This window comes from Galeopterus variegatus, unplaced genomic scaffold (assembly GCF_000696425.1).
Source record: "Galeopterus variegatus unplaced genomic scaffold, G_variegatus-3.0.2 Scaffold246, whole genome shotgun sequence".
Classification (NCBI taxonomy): Eukaryota; Metazoa; Chordata; class Mammalia; order Dermoptera; family Cynocephalidae; genus Galeopterus; species Galeopterus variegatus.
The window spans coordinates 715,384-733,154 of NW_007726357.1; the positions used below are offsets into that span (position 1 = coordinate 715,384).

The window sequence follows — 17,771 nt, forward strand, 5'->3', positions numbered from 1 at the left end:
AACCTCACAATCAAAAACTCAAAGCAAGTCCAATAATATTTCGAGCAAAAAAAGAAAAAATTAAAATACATTAGGCATAAGAAAAGTGTAACAAGGTATAAGTTTCTTAATTATAACTAATATTTTACCTTTATTTTCTCTGAAAACTTTACTTAGTAAATTTAGAAACTGAGCAAGTTAGATTGTTGAATAAATTTAACTGTACAATTCTTAGAAACACCCAACATGCTCTGAGAAAATATACTCTCACCTCCCATCTTAACCTATGACCTTATTTTCATAGTGCATTATTTCAGGCAATGAAAGACTTGTAGGTTGTTATTAGCACTATCACTCTTTTATTCCTCTCCAAAGTTCTGTGCTCTGCTCCTCTCCATATCCCTAAAAACACATACCCCTACACTCCTACTAACACACAATAATATCACAAAAGTCAATTTGGCTTTACTTAGAAGTTCTTAACTAATTCTTTTGAATTGAAAGGTACAGAAAAACAAACAGAAAATTTTGCATTTATTTTTAGTTAGTTCACTGAAAACCCTAAAAGAAAACTCTGACCATGATCCTTATCTATGTTTTTTCTGAAGCTCCGTAAGTTGTTTTTTATTTGATCTTCATGTTTCCAGGGATCCAGAGAGACCTAAGAGAAAAGACTAAGTCCAAGACAAAAAACCAACTTGAAGCAAGATTTCAATATATTGTTTCTAGTTAGGCCATCCCTCCTCCACGCTGGCACAAAACCTTCTATATCCTTTAGCATACATTTCACATTTTACTTTAATTTCTTGTTTACTTGCCTCTCCCAGTATCATTCTGCAATATCAATAGTCTGTTCCTGACCTGTATAGTAAGAACATAATAAACATTTACTGCATGCTGTGAAAAGCATCTCCATTCACCTAGTTGTTTAAACCAGAAGCCAAGTGCACTCACATTTTTGACTCATACTCCCTCATGCCAATCTATTTCCAATTCCTACCAATTCTATTTCTTAAATATGCCTTGGGTGCATCTATTATTTTCTAACCCAACTGTTACTGAACTAGTTCATGCCACACACTATTCAACTTCCTAAACTGTCTCTCTGACTTTAGCCTTTTCCTCTTTGCAGTGCATTGTCCATCCTGCAGCCACAGTGACTTTTCTTAGAAAACTTGTCTCATTTAACCTAATTAAAATCCTTCAACACTTCTGTTCACCTCCAGGTCTCTGCAAATGCTATTCCCTCTCTCTGAAATAGTTTCCCATACTCTTCTCTCCTTCACAACCTTGGCTAACTTCTATTCATCACTCAGTAGCTCAATCAACTTTATACAGAAAGGCTTCACTCTCCCCAAATCTATGTGACATGAGCTTCATGAGCTTCCATAGCACTTTGTACAACTTCCATTACATATCATTACACATCATTACACAAAAACGATGTAAATTTATAATTGCCTGTAAATTTACCTCTATACTCTAGAAGACTGCAAAATATGTTAGGCCAGGGGCAATGTCTGGCTGTCTTATTCACCATCAAAACTACAGTAACTAACACCACACCTAACCTGGGGATGGGAAACTCGAAGAAGATATTCCTCTGCCTCTGCCAGTGCCTCAACTTTTACTGGTAAACCCTGATAAGTATATAAGTGATTTTGCTGTTTAAAAAAAATAACCGCTTACTGAGATAATTCATATACCATACAATAACCCATTTAAAGTATACAATTAAATGGGTTTTAGTATATTCACAGAGTTGTACGACCATTGCCACAATTTTAGAATATTTTTGTCAGCCTAAAAAGAAATGCCCTACCCATTAGCAGTTACTCATCAATTCCCCTCAACACCTCCAGCCTCTGGTAACCATTTATCTGCCTCCTGTCTCCACAAATTTGCCTATTCGGACATTTCATATAAATGTAATCACATAAAGTGGTATTTTGTGACCGGCTTCTTTCACTTAGCATAATGTTTTTAAGATTCGTCTTTGCAGCAAGTATCAATACTTCATTCCTTTTTATTGCTGAATAATATTCCACTGATTCTAGTGACAAAATATACCTCTTTATTCATCTATTCATCAACTGATAGACATTTATGTTGTTTCCACTTTTTGGCTATTATGAATAATGCTGCTGTGAACATTAATGTACAAGTTTTTGTGTGAACACGTTTTCATTTTTCTTGGGTATATACTTAGGAGTAGAATTGCTAAGTCAGATGGTAATTCTATATTTAACCTTTTAAAGAAATGCCAGAGTGTTCTGAAAGTGGCTACACCATTTTACATTAACACCAGCAGTGTATGAGGGCTCCAACTTCTTCATATCCTGGCCAACACTTATTATTATCTGTCTTTATTATAGCCATCCCAGTGGAAGTGAACTGGCACTTTGCTGTGGTTCTGATTTGCATTTCCCTGATAGCTAAGTAATTTCATGTTACTGTAGACTCCATGAGGGTACTGTTTTTACCTGTTTTGTTCAAAATGCATCCCACCCCTCAGCAGTTAAAAATTATCTAGCACAGAGTAGGCCTTTAATATCTGTTAAATGGATATATAAAAGCTGGTATGGATTTCTTTTTCATGAGTGTATGTGGTGGGGAAGACTGACTAACATATAAGAAGTGAAGAAGAAAACAGAAGATGACCCTGAGATTTTAGCTTAGCAAATCGAAGACTGGTGATATAAAAAATAAGATGTGGATCATATAGAAAAGAGAACAGATCATATAAAAAGAAAACAGTTGAAACTACAGGAATGAATGATATAGAAAAGAAAAAACACACATATAAGAGAGAACCTTAGAAACACTCATCTTTAAGAAAGAAAGAAATAGATCAGAAAGGGAAACTGAACAGGTGCTTCAGAAGACAAACCAGGAGGGAACAGGGTCATAAAAGGCTCAAGACATCTGTTGATAAATTAGCTATAATCTATGTAGCTTTCTCAGGGATACCTTGCCTGAAATTCCAGATTAACTCCTCCTAGTAAAAACTTTCATTTCACCCTGTATCTCTACTCTAGCACTCACTAAAACTAATCATTTGTTCACACTGCCACCCCAACTAGATTGTATACTACATGTAGGCAGGGACCATTGTTTTTAGAGATTAGAACAGGACCAGGCATATGGCAAATGATAGTCTATATATTTGTTGCGTGAATGACTTAATCACTAATTTAAATGAATAACAGCATCATATCAATGTAGAATACAAACACTGATTAATATGTTTAATAACTTATACACTTCAAAACTCTAGAAGACTAAAACTAAGTGTATGTAAAGAAAAAAGGAAGAACACTTTTTATCTTTTCTCTTCCCCAATTGCTTCTCTGAGTAAATTACAACAAATTTTACACACACACACACACACATACAGAGTAAGGAAGAGATAAAACAGTTTTCCTATGGGTGACTTATAGGGAATAACATTACCACATGAATGTAACAGATATGTATCAGCAGGAATACTTTCCAGGTTAGTTTGCCATATTCAATATATCAGAAACTTTAATAAAAGTGACTTTTGCATAAACTAGCATTAAAACAGCATGTTATTTTGAGCAAAACACATAAAACTGCAAGTGAGATTTCTAAAAAACAATCCTAAGAGTAAAATGTGATGAGTAAAGATGTACATGGTATAATATCCACCACATGAGAAAGTGGAAAGTACACTAAATGTCCATCATAAGAAAACAAGGAAAATAAGTTTTTGTGTTTGCATGCGCACATACACATGTACATCCTAACAGCAGAATACTATGTTACTTATTAAAAGGGAAAATGCATATTAATATTAGCACAGAAATATTTCTAAAAATGTATAATTTAAAAAACAGGTTATAAACCAGAAAATTAAGTATGATCCCACTGATAGAAAACTACATATCCGTACAGAGATGTATAAAAGGGAGTTTACCAAAGTTCTGAATGGGACTACCTCTAGTTCTGGAAATTTGGATAGCATTTAATTTCTCTCATATTTTTCTACAATGTTTTAATTATTTAAATAATTATTCTTCTTAAATTTTTAAAACTGTTTTTATTTGGGAAAAATGTATAAATATGATTAAAAGCCTTCAACACTTCTGTTCACATCCAGGTCTTTGCACATGCTATTTCCTCTTTCTGAAATAGTTTCCCATACCCTTCCCTCCTTCACAACCTTGGCTAACTTCTATTCATCACTCAGCAGAGCTCAATTAACTTTATAAAGAAAGCCTTCCTTCTCCCCAAATCTATGTGAGATGAGTTTCATGAGCTTCCATAGCACTTTGTACTATTTCCATTTCATATCATTACACATCATTACACATTAACTAAAATCCAAGATGTCCTCTTTACAATCACATTCCAATTAAGAATAAGCTTTTGGGAAAATATCATTTAATCACCAATAGTATTTATTAACCAAGATTACTATCATGACCTATCTTATTCACCAGACACATTTCCAAATAACTATCATTTCCAAAATTAAAAACTCTCCTGAAAGGAAAAAAAAAAAAATTCAATACTGAGGATAATCAAAAGAATTTCTGGAACTGAAGCTCCAATAGAAGAGCTCTAGGCATGTTCCAAGCAAGAGCATAAATACTGTAATAAGTTTATTACCATCTAAAATAATTTTGAAGACTAAAGAAATATATTAACTTTAGTATGTGTACTACAAAGTAAAAGGTAATTGATGGTGTGTTTGTTAAGAATCAGTCCATGAAAATACAATTTCCCACATGGTCACTAACTTTTAAGAAGGTGTCAATTCACATCTCACAAAATTTAATTTCCTTTGCACCATGAAGTATTCAGAAAAATGACATGAACTTTCTACAGTTTTAAGGGTTTTGTTAGAGATCATGTTAACTAACAAAAAAAGTAATTTTTGCTCAAATATGAGTTAATAATCAAATTAAAGTAAAGATATTTAACTGAGGCTCTTCCTGCAGAATATATCACTCAAAGCACATCACGCATTTAAATAGATTACTAAAAAGGTGACAGCTGAGGAATGTTTTCACTTCTTTCCATGGTTTCCACTGAATGTCATTTCAGAAATGCCTATATAACACATGACAACGTGGAATGTCTCCACCCATGAAAGAGCATATGAACTGAGCAAGCACACTTACAGCACTGTAACATGGAAATCAAGTTTGTCTTTCTACAGTTTGCCAGCACATCAATGAAAACATAAAAAACCAAAATACTAATAAGGTCAGAAAATACTGCAAATGTTATCTATAAAAAAGTGTGATTCAATAATACATTGAACTTTCAAAAGGAGAGGACAGAATTGAGGTTACCAGAGATGGGAAATAGGGAGGGGGTGGAGGTTTAGTGAGAAATTGTTAGAGCCACAAAAAATGATTACATTGTATAATGCTGAATATACTAATTATCCTGATTTGAGCATCACATATTGCACATAGGTTTGATATCCAACCCTGTACCCCACAGATATATAAAATCATTATGTTTCAATTAAAAATAAAATAAAATACAGGAAGAAGTGTGACTAAATCCGCTAGAAAATACACACTGCTTTTAATGCTAGTATACTACAGATTCCTTTTCTAAATGAACACCCAAGGATTTGTTTAAAGAAATTCATTTTTAGAGGGTTGGCCAGTAAGCTCACTTGGGAGAGCACTTTGCTGATAACAACAAGATCAAGGGTTAGGATCCCCATGCCCACCAGCCACAAAGAAAATTAAAAAAAAAAAAAAAAAGAATAAAATTAAGAAATTCATTTTTAAAGTAAATTACATAAATTGAGCAAAATTCTACTTGTATTGGTAATCAGTAATATATTCCATTTCAAAAGTAAGTCTAAGATCCTGATAAATTTTGATGGTAATAATTGCTACCTTTACAACATAAGTATTACAAAAGTATGTTGTTGGTACCAATTTTTATTAGAACACTTTTAATGTTTGTTAGTGCTGTTATATTTACCCACACAAATTGTCATCATTTTGTTTTCTATAAACTCTGTTTTTCAAAACATCAGTTTACATTGTTTTTTTTTAAATAATAAAAATTTACTCTGCACCTGCTAAAATAAAATGCAGATACTAAAGGGGATTGATAGAAAACTAAATCAAAGTCCCTACTTAAGGATTTACTATTTTGCCTGGAGATAAGATATACTAACAAAAGCAGGTAGTGTATGTATAAGTGCCAAACTTAGAGTTTAAACCCTAAGAGTCATTGTGTGTCCCAGCGGTCAAGCAAGTTCACACTTAGTACTTTGAGCTAAGCCTTAATATAAATAAGCTGGGAAATACATTCCAGAAGAAGATAACATGTGCAAAGACTTATGGAAGTATAAATATGGAACCAGTAACTCCCAAAGAAAGCTTTCATCTATCTCTTGAATCCCTTCAGATAAATTCTTTTTTGCTCTTTCTTGGGTGACCAGGGGCTGTGGCACTTGTACCCTGATAATCTGGCCTTCTGCCACCTGTACTCTACCATACCCTACCAAAAGCAGGACACCAATGAAGTTATGAGATCTGTTCACACTCAGCTACTCTCTCTACTTACATGAAAAAGCATCAAGAACACCTGTTGTCAATCTATCAACAACTTTATAGATTAATGTATGAGTCCCAACTGTCCTTTATTTGGATACTACATACATCCTTTTGTGGTTGCTAAATACCTTTTTCTTTATGAAATAATGACATTAACAGCAGCTGATCAAATTGTTTGTTTTTAATGCTCTTACACAGAAAAATAAAAAGGCTATGCTCTTTCAGTGACCAAAATGTAAAAAAAAATTTTATTGGTCCATGAAATATAAAGTTCTGAGAATCAATGATTTCATGAGCAATAAGTAAATCACATTTCACATTTTCACCAATAAGAAACAAATCCTACTGCCTTTTCCAAATTAAGACCTGATATATAATTTGGCTAAATATTACAAAATGATTTAAGAAATAGAATATTCTTGTAACTTGATATTCTTACTAACAAGACTCCCAGGTGAAAGCAAACATGATTAACATTAAAAAGTCCATTTTACTAACTCAGAAGTTAACTTAATAACTTTATCAGCATTTCATGCAATGTCCCAAGTTCTAAGTATCAATAATCACTGTACAGAAAATAAATTGCAGGAGAGTAAGCTAAATGATAGTGACAAGTTGGAAATTATTTTTTTAATATCCCTGATATGAACTTACCTATAATTTATCTCTTAAAGAGTCAAATATGTGCATGTATGGATAAAAAAATTTACTGTAAATGAGTATATAAAAATGGCAAAAGCAGTAATATAAATTGTTATCAGGATAAAGAAAAATGAAGGTTTAAGGACTAAACTCTATTCTGAAAAGGAGTGTTTTTGTTTCCCTTATTGTAACTTCCTTTGCAACTTCCCAAAGAACTTGATCAAATATTCTGCATGTAGTCATCAGTCAAAAATGATCTTGGCAGTTTCTAAAATGTAGTACAATTTTGAATTCTGAGATTAATTTAGATATAGTACTATTACATTTCAATTACACAGAAAGGTCTTAAAAGTGTTGGCTAGCTAAAAAAGAAAGTGAAGAAAAAAATTACATGTGTGTGTTTTTCATTTGATTCATTGATTTACAGGGAAACCTCCAACTACTAATCACTATCATAATGACTAAAAGATTTAAGAATACTTTCTTCAGAAATAAAAGAAGACACCTAGCACAGAGTTAATTTGGGGCTCTGGAATCAGATAGACCTGCTTTAGAATCCCAGCTCTGCCATTTAGTATACTGGTAACCCTGAGCAAGAGAAAAAGGATGTGAGAATTAAATGATATTGTTTATAAAAGCACCTCTCCCTAAAACACTGTGGTAAGTCATGGCTACTACATATCCAACCCCAACTTAGAATAAAATCCAAAACAACTGTTGGAGGTCTTCAACTTTTGAAAGAGATGTACCAAAATGCTAATATCCCATCTTTTCAACACGATTGTGAAACCCCACAAACTTTCAAAAGAAAGGTGGAATAAAAGATGGCAATATTTTGCAGTCACAGAGGCAATGAAAATAGCAACTTCATTAAACTGTCAAGAAGTAATATGTTACAGTAGTAAAAAATCAATGTTTTATCCCTCTACCTAATAAAAGCTTTCTAAATAGTTATCTTTTAAAAATCATCTAAGTAGTTTTTTGGGGTCTTTTTGTTTGTTTTTGAAGTACAAGTACTTTTCTTATGTGAACAGTATTTGTAAAATGTGGTAACAATTGGATGATGAAAAAAAATTTCCTCTATTCCACCTAGTGCTTCTACCTTGCTATACTAGAAAATGCTAAGTCACAGCTTGCAATCATACTGTAGCTGAAGCACATGAAAGATAGTCTTGGTTATGACACTTCAAAGTCAGACCACAAAACTGTTGTCAGGAAGCACAGAAGGGGCAACTGCAGAGAAAGCATTGTAACGACAACAGTGTGGGCACTGGTACCCTACCAGAATACCCCATATATGGCTAGGGTTGTCCCTTTATTTGTAGAAAGTGAGGGGCCAGTCTAGGGTTGAGTTTTTTTGCTTGTTTACAACTGATTTAGGATGATTTCAATGAAAAGTTTTTTCTGTTTTGTTTTGTTTTTCCTTTTTGTCTTTTTTACTGACCGGGATCACAACCCTCGGTGTCGTGCCTGCACCGGGAACCGGCAACAGGACCGCAACCCTCGGTGCTGCGCCTGCACCGTGCTCAGCCAGTGAGCGGGAACCGGTCTCCACATGGAATCCGAACCCTCGGCGGGAGCGCCACCGCGCTCCCAACCGGCGCACTTCTCCAGTGCGCCACCAGGCCGGCCCTTCAATGAAAAGTTTTGAGAGCAATTAGCATAAAGTGTTTCTAAAGAGAAAATTATGTAAAGAAAATAATTTACACTGTACATTCTTTAAACACACATTTTAATACTATTTAGAAGTGATCCAATAGGTTCTTCCAAGACCTTAAAATCCCCCACCAAAAAAAGGGTAACGTTATAAACTCTAAATTCGGTTTTAAACATGCTTTTCATAGATAATAAACTATTCCCTAAAAAGCAATTCAAAATTAACTGCTTCCAGTCTCTTTTACACTTTATATCTTAAGAAGAAAATACTACACAAAGTACTCCTTTTACTGACAAGAGGTGAGTCACATACTTTACAAAGAAACTTCAAATGGCTCCCTTAGAAGTAGATCAAATTTGTATTTTAAGAGTAAAAGAATTTCATACTAAAACTATCTACAATCTGTCTGTATTAAAAAGTAAAAGGAAAGATTTAAAAATTATAATAGCATAGAACGTTGATCTAATTCTACTTTGTATTCCGAAGTAGTTAATTAATGACTCAACTAGATATAATATTTTTCTATCAGATAACCAAAATTTAAACTACTTCAGGATTTTTTAATAGAAAGAAAATTGATATTAAGATTTTAAATCTCAATATATTTTTTAAAATATGCAGAAGACACACAAGTTTTTCATTTGTCTCGTGAACACACGAGTTCTATTATGTGCAAGAACAATATTCTAAGTATCTGGATGTTAAGGTTTCAAAGATGTATCTTACAATATGTAAATAACTATAAAACTTCATATCTATGATATCAGGTAAAAGACATAATTCAGTAAACCTTTAGTAAGCACTTACTATGTGCCAGGTTCTGGAAATACAAAAATGTGGAAGATTGGCTCCTTACTGTCTACCAGGAAAGACAAACTTACAAATACTATTCAGTAAGAAGTGTTTTAATAGCAGAAAAGAGGAAGAGTGTAAGGTACAGTGAACAACCCAGAGAAAAGAATCTCTCCAGTGCCATAGTGTTACATAAGTTCAAAGGACAGAAAGATCCCTTCTGGATGGTAACTGAGTTGAACCCTGAAGAATGACCTGGATGCTGACTGGCAAAGAAGGAAGGGAGGATATTCTAGTGGCAGACAAAGCATGACTTCAGGCATAAACATAAAAAGGTAAAGATCTAGTTGAAATGGAAAGCAAGATAACCAACTTCTACAGAGTAAAGGATACAACACAATGGGGGGATACCAATGTTTTAAATCTAAAATTTAGAGGAGTGACACAAATGATACTGTTAAAAGGTTAATCTGATAGCATATATATACTGTATTAAACCAGGGGAAGAACAGAGGCAGGGAAAACAATTAAGTTATTACTATACCATAGGGGTAAAAATAATAAAGGTATGAACTAGGTTGATAATAAGAGTGGCTAGGAAAAGAACTGATGCAAAGTTATTGTGAAGAAAAGACTCAGCTAGAAGACTGGATATATGCAGACAAGGGAAATGAGTGAACAATAAATGTTTAATTTGATCTAGAGATTATGACATTAACAGAAACAGCGGCATCAATGAAAAAAATTGGCTTGGTGAGGAAAGATATGCTTTGTTTTAGGCTGAAAAAAATTCTTGACAATGACATAAAAACTGACTAAGGAACTTACTAAGACTGAAAAAGGATGCTGGTAAAGTCAAAGATGTGAAAAAAATTATATATCTAAACTAATGTTAAGTGAGAAAAGTAGATTATAAAACTGAATTACAACTATGAAAACCTATTTTTGAACAATAAGAAATCCTTTGAAGAAATCACAAAGATTAATGCAATTAACAGTAATTGCTGTTCTATGGCAAAGGGGTTGGACCTGCATTTTTACTGTATCTCTCCTTAAAGATAGATTTTTAAAATATAAAATCACAATACATGTACTATTTCATTTTAAATCAATAAATCATCAGAAGAAAAACGGAAATGAGAAATTGGAGCTCTGCATAAATGAGAGAACTAGAAACTGACTTGGAAGTTGCTGGCCCAGAGGAAGGAGATAAGATTTTAAGGTTAAAATCAAAAGACTAAACTCAAAACTGTCGAAAGAAATCTCAATCCTGCATTTTATGCACACCAGTGTCAGTAAGATTCAGCAATAAGGCATTCTATATATAACCTTATTAATCTCCTGAAATCTTTATAAAGTATGATGAAATACAGATATAATCATATACTATAAAACTCTACCAGGTAACTATAAAATCAGAAGCTGATTATTGCCCACTAATAAAAATGAAATCCTATTCTAGACCTCAGTTCTAGAAAAGTCAGAAATTTATATCATATGCTTACTTTTGGACTGTTTTCCGGCTGGGGGTGGAGGGATTGATGAGGGAAAGAGACCAAGATAGGAAATTTGACAAAAAACACTGCTTTTTCTCCTGTATGGATGACATATTTCTATACCAAAAAAAAAAAAAAAAAGCTAAATAAAGACTATCTTTTTTAACTTCTAATGAGAGAGCACATTCAGCCAATTAATAAAGAATATAAATATAAATATAAACTGTTTATATTAAAAAATGGAAACAAATATAAACTTTGTATTAAAAAATGTAAGGAAAATATTACTTTAAGTAGTATATTTGTGGATTGTGAAGTTCCTAAAACTTCATGGTTCTCCTGACAATGTAATATAAAACATTTGATCAAAACCAAAAAAGTAAATGAATATTCAAAAAGACTAACCAATAATTATTTGGTAGAAACATTTTAGGTATTCTACAATCCTTTGAGAGGTTAAAGTAAAAAAACTATTCAAGAACTACTAAAGAAATCAGTGATCATTTTAGGTTTTATAATGTACCTACTAAAAACAAGCAGCATTCAAGAGATTTCTTAAAAGCCTAAAATTTTTCTGCGGTTCTTTTTAAAAAAGTTTATTTATCGCCTTTCACTATCTGTTGTCCTGAATTTGCCCAAAGTGAACTTCTTATTCTCACAGTCACAATGGGAAAAAAGAGCTGATAAATGAGAGTTAAGAAAACACAGTAAAAAGTTTAATGCTTGATATTCTAAAGACTCCGGCATCACTGATTCAGGGAATGTACAGATAAATTACAGAAAGATATTTTGCAAAGGGCACAAACTTAGAAACTTCTACTTAAATGCTTGTCAACTAAAAAAATACCCAATAAAGACTACATCTACATAATGCCAAACTAATCACTGAATTTGCTTAATCAGGAAAACATTGGTAACTGATAATTCTTGAAACATGCAAATTGAGAAGAGAAAAAAAGACCTTAGGAAGTCCCTTACATGGATTACCTCTTCCTACCTCAACCAATAGTACATTAATATAAGGATTAGAAGTCTTCCTTTTCTTGCAAGCCAATACAACTGGGTTCTTCCAAAACAGCAATAACTTTAAGTTTCTATTTGATCATTTTAATAAAACATATTGATGTGAACCATTATCCAATTATCCTGATCTCAGACATACAGTAATAACTGTGTTTTTCAGAATCAATTTCATACTACAACGTGTAAATTTTACTTGAAAGAAATTTGGAAAGATACTTCATCTTACATAATTACATTAACATTTCAAATGTCAAAAGCTTCTTCCTCAACAACATGTTTTTTAATATCTAGAGTTATGCTATGCCTTAAAATAAACTTCAGCCAAATAAAAACTTTGCTATACATTAGAGAATCTAAACTAACGGAATAGAGAAAGAGCTAAAGACCATGCTGTAATTTTACTGGATGCCACATTTGGAATTCCAGATTTGTCCTGCAATTTGTCAGTCATTTCAATGCATCCAGTCAATTTTGTAAACACAGGTTATATGCCAAGTTTGATATGCTAATTTGATTAAATAAAACTTAAAATTGGTCATCACTTGTTTAAAAAGGAGTAAAAGGAAAAATGTCAACCAGACACCTCTCGTTTAAAAAGACATCAAGTTAATATTCATTATAATATATAGCCTCTTAGGCTTATAGAAATATAAAGACTTAAGTTCCAAACTCCCAAACAAGTTTTTACTACAGTGTTACTCAAAATATAGCCACTATCTTCCACATACAACTAAGGCAACTTTGAAATAGCTTCCAGGTCTTTTCATTGTAAGGGGATGCTATTGCTGTGAAATCATTTTCTAGTAATTCCAAATTGCCCACTAAGAAAATAGAAAGTATATGGCTTGTCACCTATTACTATCACTTAAAAAACTGCTTTTTATGCAGAACTCTACGTGTTATGTTGCTTTTGGCCTGTTAAAGGCAAAGCAACATTATCTCTGGATTGCCAATAGTTTCTCCTTATTTGGCTAACATTGAGAGATCCCAATCAGACTACTATAAAACTTTAATATGCACAAAGCATCCATTTTGAGAAGTTTGTGACCAGCTTTCTTTTTTCCCACCCCCTAAAGAAAAATCCAAGCTTGGTAACCGGCTTTGAAAAGAGTGCTCCGTCTTTATTTTTCTCTTTCTAACCTCAATGCACACCCCAGGACTGGGGCTCAAGGATCTCTGACACTGCGGCAAACTCTTCGAGTACCAGATTCAAAACGTTCGGGACCGGAGATGGGCAAGCCCTTTAGAACTCTCAATTACCCTACCCACTTCCATCACCTCCCTTTCAGCCGGTGCAGATCAGCTAACTACACCCCGTTTTCCCCTCCCCAGTGACCAAGAGTAATAAAGGAGAAAACAGGAAATCGTTCGCTCAGAGCATTCAGCTTTGGGCTCTTGATTACTATTATTATCATCATCATTTGTAATCAAGTCCTAAAAAATACAACAAATCCAATGCCCACCTACGAGCCAAAGACGTCCATCTGCTCAAGAGTCCCTAACGCCCCTCGTTAACCGTTCTTCGGCATTCTTCCCCTACCCCCAAATATATCACTGACACCAGAGCCCAGGCTCAACCCCACTACACCCCTCCCTGTCTCGATCCCATACCCCAGACACACGTCCACAAATGGCCAGGGGGCCCCAAGACGACCACAGTCCCTTTTCCCCTATGCGCCGGAAACCACCCGGTTCCTAACTCCAACAGCAACTGTTCTGAAGGGGGGGCCTCAAGCCCATCGCCCTCCCTCCACGAATTCTCTCCCTCCCTCCCCTCCCTCCGGAGAAGCCGCCCACTCACCCCGCACCAGGGAGTCTCCCGCCACCCCCCAGCCTCAGGAGGTCGAGAGGGGAGGTCAGGCCCTGGCGGCAGGCCGACGAGGACCCTCAGGGTCAGGAGGGCCGGCGGCGGGGCACACAGACCTGGTGCAGGGCAGTGAGTCCGTCCACATTGGCGTAATTGATGTCGGCGCCGCGGTGCAGCAGCTTGAGGACCTCGTCCGTGTCGCCGCTGGAGCAAGCAGCCAGGAAGACGGCGCCATCGTCGAACTTCACCTTGGTCTTCTGGCGCTTCACCACAGGAGGCTCGAGGTCCGTCTCGGAGCCGATCCAGCGCTTCAGTTGCTCATTCCGCTTCTGCTTAGCGTCCGCCATCTTCATCCCCTCTCCTACCGCCGGGTCTTCTTATCGCGAGGCGGGGAAGGGGGGAGGCGGAGAGGGAAGAGAGGGGAGGAAGGGGGTGTGTGACTGTTTCTATGAGTGCAGGCCAGAGGAGGGCTGGGAACCGGGAGGAGACGCTCGAGACTTCCAGTATCCCACAGAGCACTGGGGCGGCGCGCCCGGCCGAGCGGACCTCCCTCCCTACCACAGAAGCCCTCCCGCCCCCGGCACCGCCACCCTTCACCGGCAGCCCATCTAACGTAACTTCGCGAGATCCGGGTAGGGAGGCGCCTTCCGGCCAGTGCGCATGCGCCCTGGTCCTGCGCCCGCCCCAGGAAGAGCCCTCCTGCAAACTGTGGCGGGGGCGGCCCGGCCACCGGAGGGAAGTGGGTGTGGCCGGTGCTGTCCGGGCTGCGGAGGCCGGGACCAACCTGGAAGGGAGGAGGCTGGGAGAGAAGGTTGTCCTACCCGGCTGAGGGCTCCCGGGGTGTAGGAGGCCTGCAGTCGGGCTACAAGGCTCTCTACAGGGCAGACCTGCCTCCAGGGCTGTCTCAGCTATGCGGAGTCGTTTGCTTAGGGCGGAGGATTTTCCTGTTGGCTGCGTTATTTGAATGGAATGGAGGATAGGTCGTGAATTAGGTGCTTGTGTTTGCTCGTTTTAAGGAACTCGAATAAACTTGGGCATCTCAGTATTGATAAGAACCTTTTAAAAGTGGGGTCTGTGTATCCGAGGGCTTTCGTGGTAGTTACCGAAGTGCCCACATATTGACAAGGGTGGACCGGTGGTAATTGCTGTGGCTTCCTGCCAACCCCCACTGTAGAAACGTCTTTCCTCTTATGCTTACTTTTAGTGTTGTTTTGTTTTGGTTTTTCTCTCACACTTAATTTTAAGTCCTCTTCCCCTTACTTCAATGCTTTCAGCCTGTCTGGTATACCCACGAGCTTAACTCAGTCTTGTTACTGGTCCTGACCTTTTAAGGGATTTCTGATTCCAGCCCATCGCTTTCTAAGGTGGGGTAAAGACCCAGCAGCGTCTAGAATTCAAAAGGACTGTTAATAAAGGCAATTAATTCAACCAATATTTATTGAATGCCTACTATGAGCCAGTGACTGTACTAAGCACTGAAGATACAATTTTTAAAATGACGTTTATTTGAACCACCTCTTGAGGTCACATGCTCAAAAAGTCTTTGTAATTTATCATCGTCGTAAAAAAAGATTTTAACTTTGCCTTGTATGACCACACATGCGTGCGTACACTATTTGTAATACTGATGTCTTATGAGCCATCTATGTGCAATCTCCACCAACTGATATTTTCCTAAACGCCCCATTGTTATCATCCGCTATTTTTTAGAGAGTTTAGATGCAAAATAAGTCATAAAAACATATTGAATAGAAGTTTAATGTTCATTTAGACTCTGTCCCCAAAGAACTAGTCGATTTACTTAATTTTACTGAGAGCAGGATTAGGATTCATTCTGCAAATATGCACCTGTTCTGGGTCAGGCATTGTTCTAGATGCTGGGTATACAACAGTGAACAAATAAGCTTTTCTTATTCTCAGCAGGATGCCTTATGCAAGAGATTACGTTGCAGCCTATCATATTGAGAAATAGAATAATTGACTAAAATCTGATTAGGAAGCCATCTGCTTGTAAAACTGAATTTTCTGAATTATGATTACTAGGATAGTAATAGAATCCAGGTTAGGGTAAAAATATTTCCTCTGAAAATATTGTAGAAATAGAAAACAAGTGTAACATGCATAAAATGCACCATTGTGTGTTCATAAAATACTCCAATAATAATATTAGACCTTTGAATAATGGTGGTGTGAGGTGCTGAAGAACTCTCTTAGCACTAATACAAAATCCCTATCCACAGATACGCTCAGAATGAAAAAAAAGTAATTTGAGGATTGCCTTTGTCAGTTCTTCTATCTAGAAAAACTGATGCTTATCCTTACTGTTTTCCAAGAATGCTATGGTCCATTTTATAGCTCTTTAAAGTGCTCTTGGAATATAGGTCAATACTTCAAATTTTCATTTGGGCAAGAGAAGTTTGGTGGGACCTATGCGATTTCTGATTCAAGCACTTATTTCAGGATATGAAATTAATAAAACAGTCATTTATTAATAAAACATAACTACTTAAGTCTAGTTCCCAAAAGCTACCAGTAAATAATAAATAAAATAAATTTAGAAAATTAAAACCTTGGGGTGTTCATGTATGCAGATTTCACTGGGTTTAGCTTTCCTTCTTCCACAGCTCTAAGGTTGAGGAAGTTGTACGTTTATCTCATTGGAAGTACAACACTTTTAAACTGCCACCTGCTTTGTCTTTTAAAGGAGGATACTTTTTAAATTGCTGTTATTGAGTTAATTATACTGATGATCTATGGCTAATTAGAGAGCAGGCAAAACTTTTTATTAAAACACACACACAAAGCAATAATTTCATATTACCTGAATAGCTGAGTGAACTTAAAGATTTGTCTAAGCAAAAGAAGAATTGAAGAAATGCAAATATTTTCATTTCCAAATGGCCTTTAAGTAGATTGGGATGTGAGGATACATTTCAACTTCTTTAAGTCAAATTAAGCCTTAAAATAGAAGTGCAAATACACCTATACTTATTAATTTGCTATTTTTTTTCTGCAGCAAATCATTAATTTCCTTGGATTGAGTGTCCCCCAAAACTTGACGCTATTGTGACAGTGTTAAGTGTGTGGGAAATCCTATTATGGTAATTGAAAGGTGGGGCCTTGAAGAGATGATTAGATCGTGGGACCATTCTGTAGTGAATGGATTAATAATCGTGGTCAGGGGTGTGGTTCTGAGGGCTTTAAAAGGCGAGCATGAAGAGTCTGTCTGTCTCTCTGCTCCACCATTTTCTGCCATGTGAGATCCCTGGATCAGTGTCACCACAACCAAGACCCTCACCAAATGTGTTCCCTGGACTTTGGACTTCCCAGCCTCTGAAACTGTAAGCAATAAATTTTGTTTTCTTTATAAATTACCCAAGATTGTCAAAATACTATCTCCATATATCTTTTTCAGAGTTTAATTATGCTATGCATATCCCTTACTAACAATTAATTTACTTGTTAATTATGATCAATTTAAACAATTTTTAATTAAATCACAAATGTGTTTTAAATGCTTATACACATAGATATTTTTTCCTGTGCATGTTGCTAGGAAAAAACTGGAATGCACCATCACCTAAGAATCCAGCATAATATATACCATCACCCAAGAATCCAGCATAATTTGATATTATATTTATACTCATGTTTATTATCAGCAAAACAATGAAAGAATATAACAACGTAGGTACAAAAGTGCACGCGCGCGTGTGTGTATTTGCGTGTGACCTTGGCTTAGTACCAACTATGCAATGTGGAGATTTACTACGATCAAATGGAACCTGAAACTATATTTTATCACAATGTAATGTGTG

At 35.9% G+C, this 17,771-nt stretch overlaps 1 protein-coding gene across 4 annotated transcripts in view; it reads right to left on the minus strand.

The window, feature by feature from the left end:
- Positions 1-14,574, minus strand: part of PPP1R12A (protein phosphatase 1, regulatory subunit 12A) — a 136,836-nt gene extending 122,262 nt beyond the window's left edge. For 2 of the 4 annotated variants that reach the window (XM_008566488.1, XM_008566487.1), the window contains exon 1: positions 14,070-14,380. In XM_008566488.1, the coding sequence (XP_008564710.1) occupies positions 14,070-14,306 (237 nt within the window). In that variant the 5' untranslated portion in view covers positions 14,307-14,380. Of the gene's footprint in view, positions 1-14,069 lie in introns of all 4 variants that reach the window. The other 2 variants (XM_008566489.1, XM_008566490.1) reach the window with 2 other exon arrangements.
- Positions 14,575-17,771: the final 3,197 nt, after the last annotated feature.